Below are 14,853 nucleotides of genomic sequence, written 5' to 3' on the forward strand. Positions count from 1 at the left end.
CTCTAAGACTTTAGGTTTCCTACAATATGAATAAAACATTTGATTTAATTTTTATTACAAAATATAAGTAAAATAAATATGAAAAATATAACATTTTTATCGGTGCACCTTATGCTAAAGATAGCTTTTTAAACATGGATGCGGGTGCCACCTTAGTCCTGATATAATAATGAATGTGTAAAATATGTACAGTACAAACATTTGTTATGATTTTTTGCAATTGTAATTTATTGTAATAAATGTGTTATTGCAATATATTTATATTGTATTATTGTATATAGAATAAATATTATATTGTATTTTATAAATTTTATATTAATATTAACTTTGAGGAGCTTATAAAAAAAATAAAAATTCTTATATGATAATTCATAAACAAAATAGTTATTTTAAAAATTGTGTACATCATAGGTTGCTATTTAAAAATCATATTTGATTATAGTTTCATCGCCAAAAGTAAGAGTTAATATAATAAAAAAGGGTATGCAAATATATTATTGTAAAGTTAAATATTTTGATTATTAAAAAAAATAATTTTAAATATCAACATTTTAGAAGTCTTACGTTAAATAGCTCATTCTATATAATAATAATTTTTATTTTGACCATTTAACATCTGCCATTGTGTGGTACGTACGTGATGAATTGGGCTGGGATTTTATACACTCTTCATCGATTTTTATAGCTGCGATATGCGCATTGTATAATATAATATGCTTTTTATGTATTTTTGAATTAGAATACAAAGCTTTTATTTTGCATTTTTTTACAATTTAAATATTAGTTAACTATTTTAAAATGTTTTATTTTAAAAATGTTAATACTTATAAAAATAACTTTCTAATATTTTTACATATCGAATATTATTTTTTAATTGTATTTATCGTATGAATCTGTAAACATAAAAATCGAATAAATGAGAACATTTCTTTTACATGATTTTGAGGTTCATGTAAAAAACTCTAAATGGTGCAATTCTGCAATACTTTTTTCATATTTGATAAAAAAACATTTTTTTGGTCCAATATTTGTTTAAAATAAAAAAAAATTAAAGCATCTTATAGCTGCGTTATTTTTAATTTTTAAAATATAAAAGTATTTTTTTTTTTAAGTATCTTACATTACCGGAGCTAGTAATGACATTTGTTTAATAAGAAAAAAAATACTAAGGAAACTTGAAGATATATCGGAAGAACCATCCAAGTGACGGCACTTCGGCGTAAATTTATGTGGTTATGGTGTTTAAATTAAATTAGGTTTCGAAGCAATTGTCGTCAGAGCTTTCAGTGAAGGATTTTGGGAATAAAGTTTATCAAGAGTTTATGAATGAGGGGATGATGCGTTTTGGAAGGTAGTTTCTAAATCTGAAATAAAGTGTTTTGGTTTTCCTGATTTTGATAATGTGATAAGTAATTGTTTGAAATGAATTATTAATCTGAGGATATTCATTTAAATATGTAAGTTGTTTGTAGGGTCGCCAACTTTAATAATTTAAAAAACTGGACATACCTATTAAAAACCTTTTTTTTGTGATAAACTATTGATATAATTGGAATTTATTCGTCGTTCCAGTTGAGAGATATAACTGAAACCTGGATGGTTGGCAACCTTAGTTGTTTGTGTATTTTAATTTTTATCTAAGCTCCGCGTTTGTTTACTATACAGTATATTATATGATATAATTTATATCCATATGAGTTTGGTTAGTAGATTGTAAAATATATTTTGTATATTAGTTTTAAAGTGAATTTTTGAACATTAATCTGTGATAAGCTGGGAGTTGATACCAATCTAGATATAATTTTCTATACAAAATATTTTTTATTATATTTTATCATATAAAATTGAATTTTAGTTTCTTGTAGTTTTGTTAAATTCAGTTTATTTATAAAATATTGAAAAAATTAAATTTAAATAAATATATATATATAGGTTAATCGATATAAGCTACAGCATTTATAATAACATTTTTATTACAACACTTTAAAATGAAACAAATTTAATAGTGTAATTAATTGTATAACATAATTTACTTTATATTACTTGACTGAACTTTTTTAAATTGTTGAATCTATATAGAGATAAAAAGCTAAATAAAAAAATTTACAAGAATCTGGTAGGTATTGAAATACTAAAAATAGAAACTCGTTTTAATCAAATAAAGAACAAAGTTAAATATTAAAAAATCTGTTATATTGCTCACTTAACTATTACTTCTAATGTTATTTGTATCCTAAATAATAAAATAGGTTTGATATTATTTGATTTATACGCTTCAACAATAATCTGCACAAGCCTAAGTATAACATTTTTATTGAAGTGTTTACTTTAATAATAATTAATATTATTAGCTTATTAATACATTATTTTTTGAAGTTTTGAGTGATTTATTTTGATAATTTAATTATTTCACAATATTATTTCGATAAAAAAAAAAAAAAAAAATCACAATACTAATATTAAAATAATTGTTTACAGCATATTTATTTTATCAATCATTATTGTAAGTCACACGTGTAAACTATACTTCACAGTAAATATTCTTAAATTTATCAAAACATGTTTTAATTATTAAAATACTATATGTAATAATAATTCAATGTTATTGTAGGGTTTTGGTGAGTTATTAAACATGTTAATAATGTTTGTCCCAGCCACTCGAATCTACGCCATGATTATTATTGTATCCGGGTACTCTGTTTCCTTCTGAAATATATGTATATTGTCAATATTAGTTTTTATTATTTCACGAAAAGGTAAATTATCGATTACAAATTAGTCATTAATAACATAATATAACATATAGATTAACAATAGTCATTGTTGTATATACATTCAGAAAGTAATGTTATGCTTGAATACAAAAATTGATAAATTAGGATTTTAAATTGGCCATTTAAATATTATAACGATTATTAAAAAGTATAGATACATGATATATAATATCATATTGTGTTTAAAAATATTATAATACATGCAGACAAGTTAAAACTGATATTTAAGGACTTAGGCTATAAATTTAAGCAAAGTATCAAAAAGTTGTTAAAAGTTTCTGTGTCTCTGTGTAATTTTGTGCTGATTGGAAAATTAGCTATATCAAACCATTTATTTTGATTTGCATTTATTAGACACTAGGACATTTTTAAAATAGAATAACAAAATTTAGTAAATTTCAGTTAGTAATGTTTAAATACTATACCCTTATAGTCGTGGAATAAGATGCCGATGTTCATTAGTAATTATTACTATTCTATAGATAAAACAAATTTACATACTAGTAGATATATAACATGCAAATAAATATAATAAACACAATAAAATCAAAATACTCATTGATTATTATATATAGCAGTTACTATTATTTTATTTGAATATATTTTAGAACTAAGACCTTTATTTAATTATTTGTGTCAAAGATCTAATCTCGTAAGAAGGGATGTATACAAGGATATAGTTTTGAAATTTTAAATTTGTATAATAAGCTCGCAAGTGTTAATTAATGACATATTAATACATTATATACTATATGGGTCCAAATATAAACGGGATTTAATTAAAAAAAAAAAAAGAATGAAAAAATATAAATATAAAAATAATATGACACGTACAAAGGTTAACTGTATTTATAATGGTTACATATTACAATAAATTAGTTATGTAGGTGCGTATTAATGTCATATTTTAATGGAGACATTTTTTTTTTTTGGCTTTATTAAAGTGGTTAACATAAGACATAATGCCTACATGCTATGTGAAGTTTAACTATTTCTAAACTTAAAATTTTAATCTTGAATCAATTATATTTCTGAAATTATAAAAAAATAAAGGTTAAAACAAAATCATTCTTCAGTGATGAGTAATAAAAACTATAGCCTAAAGGCAACTCACAGTTATGGAGAATTATGATGGATCAAATTTTAAAAGATTCTAGCTTCGAGAAAATTTCATAATATTAAAAACGTACTTGCCATAAAAATATATTTTATCGTACTTATTTTTTTTTATATTATATCAAAAATAATATGCATGAAAAGTGTTTTACATTTGTCAAAATCGATTTTAAAATAAATAATAGGTGCTTTATGTTTGAAAAACAAAATACTATAACAAGACGTATAGGTAGTAATAATATTTCAATAATAGTATTGACAACTAAATCATTTTAAATAATAACCAAATAAATATTTTTTTTAATTCATTCATATTTGATTGTATAAGATAATTTTGTTCATTATTTTCGGCAAGCAGATAATTAAAAATTTATTTTATTATGTAAAAATGCTATTTTATAAGGCACTACTTTTTTTCAAATAGATAGTTTATAATTGTATATTAAGTATTAGCCCTTTAAAGAACATAGTTTAAAATGTGTTGACATACTAGCTAGGTTATTAGATTAAGCCGTGTTCCTAAAATATTATATTAGTCAGATCGCTACTTAGATACCATATGTAGTGTATTACAGTGGCGGATACGAGAGGTAACTGATATTGTTTTGATATTACTAATAATTACACATAAAGCATTAGTTATGACTTATGATAGGCCTGCGGAAAACTATTTCCCATTTTTTCCGCCCATTATCCGTTATGATTCTTCTTGACCTGTTCATAATAATATAGAAACGCTACTTCTCGAACGCGCGCTGCTGGTGTTGTTATCGACTTATCGCCACCGTGGTTGTTTTCGTCATCTTATCACAATTTTAAATGGGTTGTGCCGATTATACCAATTATAATATTTTATTTTTATATAGGTATTTTTATTAGTTTTATATGTGATTATACTATACTTTAATTTTAGCCTCCAATAAATTACAGGTTATATAAAGAAAGGTCATTTAATTTTTGAAAATAGCCCCCCCCCCTTGGATGACCTCTGTATCCGCTACTGGTGTATTACCAATCATTCATACATTATACATTAATTGTTTAAGCTGTTTCATTAACTTAAATTTCAGAATTAGGCTCAGAATAAGCATGCAATTATCAGACAATTATTTTATCAATCTAATATTTTTATCATTGGTAATGTTTTTCACATGATTATTTATTGATGAACAATTTATCGGTTAATAATGCAATATAATAGTTAATAGTACGACCTATACCGAAAGATATGTCAAGTAAGCATTATGCCCACTGTTAAATATAGAAAAAAAAGTTTCATACCTAATATTTAGTATTTGTACAACGAGTAAACACGTTTACTTTAAGTTTGAAATATTTCACTAATGTTCGCGTGACGTTCGAACGCTGAAACTAACATACTTTATACAAATGAAGACAGTCTTGACTGCATTCATGACTACGTCCGTATATATACAAATGAACGTTTTCACAAAAGAGTTCTTTTCCGAACACCTTAATTCCACTCAGTGCTATTATTAAGTTATTTACTTCACCGACACCGCCACGTGATACACAATGAGTTCCTCGAGCGCGCTGTCTTTTATACGAGGAGAGCTTAGCCCACCCTCCCTCCACCCTACCTTCCAGACAGTGTCTCACAAAACTTTATGTGTTCTCGAGTACACGAAAAGGTATTTATTACGTAAGCATAACATGTGTCACCTGAAACCGACGGCGTTTCTAGACCTTGCCACAACCCTTTCGCATTAAAATTTCAATATTAGTTTTAATTATTTCAATCACATTTGTATGTACCACATTAAGTTTTCGTAATTTTTTTTTTAATTATATCTATTGAGAGTTTTAGTTTTTGTATGGCCGAGTTCCATATTATGTTACAAAAAATGTTAAGATAAATAATAATTATTTAAGTTATATTTATTTCAGTGTTAAAATCTTTTTGCTTTGATAATTCTAAAAATATATGCTTTATATAATGTGCCCGTTAAAATTAATTTTTATTCTAAATAATTTAAAAAAACATGAGATTAATTGAAAAATTAATTTATTAGATTATATATTTTATAATATTCATATAGGTAAACTTCATTGTTTCTAAATATTTTTTTTTTATATTTAGTATAAACTATTATGTTGTTATATTAGAATATTGTATATATTGCTTGGAAAATTATCATATTCTCTGGTACATCACGGGTGAAGTTAGGAGCATAGTTGTGTAACAAATTAAAATCAAAGAAAATAAAATGTACAGTTTTCGTGTTATATTTACGATAAATTAACCTCTATGGCCAATTTTATTAATTCGATTTAATTTTTAATTTATTATCTACCTGATTTTTTTTATACTAATGCTTGCAATTATTCTGAATTTATGTTTTTTAATTAATTATTTATAAGTTATAACATTTTGCAAATAACTAATGTCGACATTAAGTTAAATATGTTATATGCAATTATTAACTAAAACTAAATAATTAAAAAATAAGAGGTAAATTATATTTAGTCTGTGTAATGTTTATTCGGAATTTGACATCAAATAAAACGCAATACTTTTATAGATTATAGTCGAACTATAATCACACGCGTTTCACAGTTGTTGCTATCAATAAAATCCGATTATCGTACAATCGTATTAAACGATAATTTATTATAATATTTATTTATTTATCTTTCCGTATAAAATCATATTATGTAACTGCGTTAACTCAAATAGGTACTCGGGTTTAATTAATTACAAGCCTCTTCACTCATATTCAAAAATAAAAATTATAGAAGCAATGGCCATATACTGTACAAACGAATTCGCTCCCATCTAAGAAACCACCCAAATCCTATTAAAATAGTCACTCTTTATTCAAACATTGCTCCAGCTAATCCTCTCCGTGGACTTACGAGATAGTAAAGCGTATACTGCTTAAATTTCCATGCTCATAAAAAAATAAAAAATACACAACAAAATAAATGAAATAAAAATAAAATCTAGATAATCAAATTATAAAGTGTCACCATTTGATGGTTGATTTCCTTCTTATTGTTTGTTGTAAATCTCATAGCATTAAAATAAATCTCATATATTATGTCCATATGTAAATAAATATTTCCACGCCAATTATATTATGTCAAATAAATAAAATAAAAAGCTATTACTGTACCATTGTGTATATTTTATAAGTTCTAATGGATCTTTCTTTGGTCTACAAAATCTCCTTCAGCTCTTTACCCAACGAAAAAAGGCGCAGGCCATACTCACTTTTTTTATACATCAAAAAGTGTACTGTGGCTCCGGGAATCGTGTAATCATAACCGTACCGGTCCGGTTCGTTGAAGATGTTCGACTGGTAGGCCTCGGCTCCTTGTTGCTGACCACCGTAACCAGCCGACTGCCACCGTTGTTGTCCAACGCCGCCGAATCCTGCACCGCCGTTATATCCACGTTGTTGGCCTACATTACCGCCAAACCCTGGCTGCTGGTGGTAGTTACCCATTGCGCCAGCCCCTGAGTTCGACCACTGCATGTTGTCGCCGTTGTAAGGATACGCCAATACGTGACCGCATGCGATCATCATGCAAAGCAACGCCAACTACGAAATAAGTTCATAATATTATTACGGAGAGATTGGTAAGGACGAGAAAAAATACACGCAATAATGCATATCGTGTAAGTGCAGTATAGACATACAATTATAGTGACGAGGCAAGTATATATAAGAATAGATACAGGAGAGGTATAAAGTACGCGGCTTTCCAAATTATAACTTTTTTTTTTTATTTAAAGGTTTACAGGCTTCAACTGCTAAAGGTTATTAGCCAACTTATAACGTTTTTATTTTATAACAAAAAGAAGTTAAATTTTTTTAAGAATTTTACTGTAGCATTTGTAGCAGTAGAATATGATTAGTTAATATGTGAAGCTGTTCATAGCTTATGATTCTTTACACAGATTCACGCGTATAGGGAATATTAGTATACTCACTCTGGTTTGCATAAATCAATTTCTGAGATATATTATCTGCGCATTTATGTTAAGTAACAAACGCAGTAATATGATTAATTATGTTTTCTAAAATATCACGTTACTACGGCTGTACAGATTTGATTACATCATTTAATTATACTTTTATAATTTTATTAAACCACCTTTTTTAATGATAATTTTGTCAATATACGACCTTTATGATCCAACGAAATTTGCTATTAGAATTCAGTTTTTCTATTTAATTGTAACTGCAATAATAGTTTTCAAGCGTTAAATACATAGGTATAACGTATAGTTATATAGTGTTCAATATAATTAAAATAAACAATTAATCAATGAAAATTTAATAGGATGTATAAAATATTATTATTTATTATTTATAAAATGAAATTATTTTTGAATTTGAACATCATTTTTTTTTTTTAACTTAATACTTTTAACCCTTTGACAAATGAATTGGAATTTATTGTTTTACCAACTTGGCTAAATTAGTTTAAATAAAGACAAATATTTTACGTCTTAAATATAATACCGATTTTTTTAGTAAAGACGTAAAATGATTTTATATAATATATAATTTTAAAAATAACTGTTATAATAAAACATTTTCTTTGATAATTAAAGACTTGTTCTAGTTTTAGATTATTATATCTTAAAAATGAAGCAGATGATAATAAATAATATTTTATTAATTCTCATGTAATTATAACATAATATAACGTAATTGACGTGAGTGATTTGTAATTAACTTTTTGGATGTTAATTCAACATATTGTTTATAGTACTTATTCCTGAATATTTTTACTTAAATAATTTTCCCCTCGCGAAAATATGCATACATAGAACTTTTTAACTTTGATAAAGTATGAGAATAAGTTGTAAGCCAATGTGTTGATTTTAATTCAAAATTATTGTGGAATTAATTCGTGGGTCTATAATACTTCTATAGAAAAAATAATAATATTATTTAAAAAACAATTTTTCAGTTAATTATTTAAAAATTAAAAATTAAAAACTAATAGCGATAGTTTAATGTTTGGAATAGAAGTATACAAGAAACAATGTAAGAAACAGTAAACATGAACATTTACCAATGAAATATTTAGAAGTACCTAAACTAACATTTTATTTTAACTATATTGTTCATATTTTTATGATTACGTGATTTTTTATTCTTAATCGTTAGAAATAATAAATTAAATGGTGTATATGAGTATAATAAGAAAGCACCATTAAAATAAATCAATATTCTTTACATTTGTTTTTGCAACTTCAATTACAATAGTCAATAAGTATTTATAAAAAGACACAATCGTTGGTAAACTAAATAAAAACAAAATTTACGACTCGGGCACTCGGCTTCATTGTTGATCCAAAAATCAATGATAATGAAGTGCATATATTATCACGTTTATAATAACAATCCTATGAAATATCTTATTTTTTACTAAAAATTAAAAAATTCCTTTTGATTTTTTACGTGTTTGTTTACAATTAGTTGACGATGCGAAATATAATGAAAATATAACCATTATAATAATTAATATTAATAAATTATCTGGTAAATCGAAAGGAAAAAACTTAGAAAATGATAAGACCCACAACGAAATAATAGTTACATGCCTATAAATTAATAAAACAAGAGACAGACGTTTGGACTTACCGAACGGTTCACGGCGGTGATCATTTTGTCTTCTTCGGCGGATGGACTGAGCGAATCGACTGCTGTATGTATCGAACGATTACGAACTTAAGTCTCGTTCAAGACTATAAGCGTTTATATACACGGATAAAGACGATATTACCAAAAACCGTCGACCTTGGCCATCAACCAAGTCGTGCACGTCAAGTCGTACATTATTGTACCTACCTCGCATCTCCTCATACGTCGGATGAATGGACAATAAAAAATACGTCTAATATCGTTGTCAGTATTTAATTATTGTTATTATTAGACGCGATGTACCACACAATTATATTTGTCAAAAACGTACACGCCGCCGTCACCTTGGTCCGCCACATTCGATATCCGTCGTCGTGACTCGTCAGACAACCATTTGCAAATCAGGTGTCTTTCATGACGTTAAATAATAACGTGTTTACTGACATTAAATGAAAACGAGAATAACCCACCGCCTCTAGATGGTTTTTGCCAGGTTTAGGAAGCGTTCCGCGGTATGGTATAGGTACCCTCGAAATTAACTTAAAAGATAAATAAATAATGACGAGTTATGTGTGGTGAGGCCGGAAGCGAGTGTAGTTAAATTCAAAATCGATGATTAATCGTTGAATTCTGTAAATTATCCAGCAGAGACCTGTGCGGAGTTCGGTGCTCTCGAAATCAGTACTTAGAGATAATTTGTGGTTATTGCTCTTGCGTTCTAGCTATTATTACATAAATTATTGTATACACCAAACGCTCACGCATATATTCCTAATTTCGAAGCATTTCATGGTTTTCTCTGAGACTGCTGTAAAACTATCTAGATGTCATCGGTAAAATGCGAACTTTGTTTAGATATTTGACCAGGTGCTGCGTGAAACATTTTCGATTATTTTTGTACAGCTCAAAAAGAGTTTTTCTTTCGAGAAAATTAAATGACAGTAAGATTTAATAGCAACAGCCTTCTTTTATCAGCATCTTTGAGAATATATCAACTGAAATCAAAATGTCCACACTCTCGACGAAAACTTTCGACCAAAATCGCCTGCACGATAATACCGTGTCGCTGGCAAGTCTGCCAGTGCGGCGTCTCGTGCTTACGCCACCAAACGTCGAACGCGCCGAAACGGCAGGCATGAGCGCGTTCAGTATACCCGGAAAAGCGTGCTGTGCGGTCCCTTCCGAAAAATTACGGTGTCATTCTCGGTCAAACCGTTTTCCGAGACACGGTACATTTATTTTTTCGTACTATTTCCCATCCGATGAAATTTGTTCGCAAATTATTTTAGGATTTTTAGGACATCAAAATTGCTTCTATAATAAAAAATATATTATTTAAAAAAAAAACACATATATTTTGTAAGTATATCTAAATATGAATTTATGTTCTGTTTTTTTTCCCTCTTCATTCAGTGTGTAAGTTATTCGGTAATTGATAGTTTTTTTTCGCCTGTCTGCTATATTTATGCGTAGATATATATATAATGTTATTATCATAACAGATTTGTTAAGTCAATAAAATCGTAACTATTTTTAAGTTGTATGTTTTCGTACAAAATATACGAATTTTTCAAATTCCGAAACAAAGTCGTAATGCCAATATTGAATAAAAATTAACTACCAAGTCATGTTTCATTACCATAATATTATTATCTTTATTCAACTATTAAATTTCTTATTAGAAAATGAACAAATAACAATAATTAGTCTTGGACACTTTCCAGTGCATAAAAGTCAACATTTTATCATAATCGTTTATTCGTTATAAACTTTTAAATAGCTCATAAAAAATGTAATTTGGTTTAACACAGTAAAAAGTACTTTCACTTTATTTTTTAAAATTATTTTATAATGATCTGTTATTAATACAGACAAAAGAAAAGGAAATAAAATATGCTCAAGGCCGTTTTAATACTTATTATTAATTTGATGGTTTTGAAAGATGAACATTTAAATAATGTGATTATATTTATTCAATTAGTTTCATTTTTAAATACACGTAAGTTATTAATATTAAACAAAATATTATATTATATTATGTTAAAAGTGGTAGTTGTCAACACGTTTTAAATTTTACAAGATTTAAAATTATTTAATTATAGAATATCACTTTTAAATTTGATAACAACAATATAATATATTGCCATATAGGTAATTAATTATTTTAAAATGTACGAATATATTAAACTTGTTATTCTAAATATTTTGAATTCTAATGAATTGTTTCATTTATAACAATGTAAATTATTAACTAAGTTTTAAAATTTGAAGATATTTCTATAAACTTTATTCATTGATATTTTTTGAAGTCATTATTCTATATGGAATAATTTTTAATTATACCTTTTAAAATATACAACTGACAGTGTATTTACTTAATTTCTAAATAGTATATATATATATATATTTACGTGGTTTGTATTGTATCATGCCATAAATATTCCAAATTCATAAACATACAACTATAAATTATAATAAGAAGATAATATCTTTTTTTTTTCATTAAAAATAAATAATTAAAATGTATACAATATAATACTATTATAAGCAATTTAGATGAAATTATTAGGTGACTTGGGTTAGAAAAGTATTCACAAAGTGTCTACCCGAAAAAATATATACCTACGATTTAAATAATTTATATTTAAATAGAAATGTTATAGAAATAGTACAATTATTATACACAAAATATCTATAAAACTTATTAATGCCTTTAAATATCCAAATTCCTCGCTTTCACTGATTGTATTTAATAAATATTCTAGGATATCAAACAACATGATTCCGTCAAATATTGAATAATCATAGTAGCTTTATCTTTTTTTGAAAATGACGCATGGCATATCTTAGAACAAACAAATCCTCTATGAGAAGAGTTCAAAAACATAAAAAAAATTATTTATTTTTTCTGATTTAATAATAAACTACCAATTTCAATGTTTTTAATTATGAATAAAAACTAAAAATTATATGAAACAGATGATAATACATTATTATTAAAACAATAAAATGTATCATTTTATAAGTGCATGCACATTATAGACAGATATCGAGAATTGCATGACATTTTTCGATCGACATTCACATTGTTTTGTAATACATTTTCTTTACGGGTCACGACTTAATAATCCTTGTCTACCTGTCAAAAAAAGTTATGATACCGCTTGTTGAATACCATTTTCAATTTATTGTATTATTTCCGAATTTAAAATTGTGAATGAAAATTTGAGTGTCTCTTCTTGTGTACCTAGACAAAATAAAACCGCTATCCACACTACTTAGATCTATGACACCACAATAAGACGTAATTTTACTGTGATAGACTTCCAAAATAAATTTTGTGAAACAATATGAAATCAAATGTATTTGAATTTTTTTGACTAACAAAATTTGTATTTATATTACTTCGACAGTATTGAAATTTTATATTATACTGATTATAATATATTATTTATCATATGAATTGCGTATGCTATGTACATTTGTATTTTAACATACTACCTTATAACAATTTTCTATGTATATTTTAATATGATTTGACATGAATTTATACGTATTTATAAATATATTATTAGATACCAAATAATGTTTAAATCTCATCTCAACTCATTTCATATCACTATCTGTACATAAATATATATTATAGATCAAAAATACAATTTAATTTTCATAATATATTATTATTTTTTTACAATGTTTACTATTTTTACTATTTTTTTTTTTTTTTTATTATTATAATTGTAGAATTTCTTTTATAATATTAAAATATTCTAGTGGTTTTTGGATCAAGTCCCAGAGCAGCATCCAAAAAGCTAGTGCCTAGTTCTCTCTTCTGCGTACTTGTGAGTTTCGAAATTAAGTCATTACATGTTTGATAGTTAAAATTATTCTACGGCTTTCGAATATTACTGGAACTCCTTTTACAATAAATTCTAATGCAAAAGAAAACTGAATTATCGTATACACATAAAAAGGATGAATGAAAACCTCGACTTGTATTCAGGGCTTAAAAAGGAAAAAAAATCCAGGGTGACTAATGTCTTCGTAAAGTTTTAAGCGTTCCATATATAATAGTATATATTATTTCTGATGCATATAGTATAATAATATGTAGTGTATAAACAGTGATTGTGTAACATATTCATCCCACTTTTATCCCTAAATAATGTTCATATTTGTTATTTATTTTATGAAAAATGTAATCACAAATAATAACACATTTTTAAGAATAACGAATATTTTGTATAAATTTAATATTTTTTCTTATAGTATTAAGTCATAAGTATTGATTGTATTTTAAGAAAACTAAAGAAACCAACTAGAAAAATATATTTATATCGAAGAATGTAGTGTTTTTAGTGCTTTAAATTGTACAATAAGAATTCAAATTCTATGCATAGCGAGATTAGCATTGCTTAAACAACTATATATTCACACTTTATATTATTTAATAAAGAGCTATTAAAAAAAAATGTTTACCTTAATATTAAATGATATGAATTCGTAAAAATAAAAACTAATAAGATTTAATCTCAACGGAATTCTGAGTTATATTGATTAAGAGGACGCTACATTCGAATGTGTTGTCTGGACTAAGACAGACGTCTTACTAACGTACATAATAACAAAGTTGCGTTCAGCAGATTATATTTTGTGGTGTTAGCTTTAACATTAGAGTAAATTTACTTATTGTCAAATTTAAATAGCTAAGGATATTATCTGCGCAATGTCACATGCTTGACATTGCGCAGATAATATTCTTAGCTTTAAATTTGATAATAGGTAAATTTAATATTCTAATATTAAATCTAACATCAAAAAATGCATTCTGCTGAACGCAAATTTGCTATGATGTACATTATTAAGACAGAGACAACATATGAGGGTATTTCGGTGCATTTTACGCTTTACGGATAATTTGTTAAAGGGGACGCTTTTTAACCGCCATTGGAGATAGGAGGACTGAGTTCCCCCGCGTCCCCCATTTTAACCCCTGATTGTATCTATTCTAATTTCATCTCCAACTACGGCACAAAATATGCGGGTTTATAAATAGTTTAAACGTTTAGAAGTTTTTAAATAATACATTAATAATGTCCAAATAATATTGAAAATAAATATAACAATGTAACTAATAAATATAATAATATTTTAATTTTATTAATACGGATGTATACAGATGGAATCACGGAACCCCTAAACTACTCTTGAAAAGTCTTAGGGCTTCGCCGAACACAGTTTGAGAACCACTGCATAAAAAACTGTGAGTTATTTTGGTGTGTCCGATTTTTTGTTCATTTGATATTGTTTGTTTTTCAATTCAGAATCTCGCAATTCAT

General features: G+C 26.2%; 2 protein-coding genes across 3 annotated transcripts in view; one reads left to right on the forward strand and one right to left on the reverse strand.

The window, feature by feature from the left end:
• Positions 1–2,465: 2,465 nt before the first annotated feature.
• On the reverse strand, positions 2,466–9,666 carry LOC132922677 (uncharacterized). The gene is made up of 3 exons (XM_060986322.1): positions 9,515–9,666; positions 7,126–7,456; positions 2,466–2,706 (listed from the first exon to the last, which is right to left on the reverse strand). The coding sequence occupies exons 1-3, from the start codon at positions 9,536–9,538 to the stop codon at positions 2,636–2,638; spliced, it is 426 nt and encodes a 141-aa protein (XP_060842305.1). The 5' UTR covers positions 9,539–9,666; the 3' UTR covers positions 2,466–2,635.
• A 987-nt stretch (positions 9,667–10,653) lies between these two features.
• The window catches only part of LOC132921786 (tachykinin-like peptides receptor 99D), a 51,520-nt gene continuing 47,320 nt past the window's right edge, over positions 10,654–14,853 (forward strand). The window contains exons 1-2 of one of the 2 annotated variants that reach the window (XM_060984990.1): positions 10,654–10,873; positions 14,694–14,777. The gene's annotated coding sequence lies outside the window, so the exon portion shown is untranslated. The remainder of the gene's footprint in view (positions 10,874–14,693; positions 14,778–14,853) is intronic. The other variant, XM_060984989.1, reaches the window with a different exon arrangement.

This window comes from Rhopalosiphum padi, chromosome 2 (assembly GCF_020882245.1).
Source record: "Rhopalosiphum padi isolate XX-2018 chromosome 2, ASM2088224v1, whole genome shotgun sequence".
In the NCBI taxonomy this organism is placed as follows: domain Eukaryota; kingdom Metazoa; phylum Arthropoda; class Insecta; order Hemiptera; family Aphididae; genus Rhopalosiphum; species Rhopalosiphum padi.

Bases quoted from the DNA above. Each gene is read 5' to 3' on its own strand.
- LOC132922677 (XM_060986322.1), bottom strand. From the start codon at position 9,538: ATGATCACCGCCGTGAACCGTTCG. The intron at 7,457-9,514 runs GTAAGTCCAAAC...CTTATTTCGTAG, and splicing joins TCACCGCCGTGAACCGTTCG to TTGGCGTTGCTTTGCATGAT. The intron at 2,707-7,125 runs GTGAGTATGGCC...CATATATTTCAG, and splicing joins CTTTTTGATGTATAAAAAAA to AAGGAAACAGAGTACCCGGA.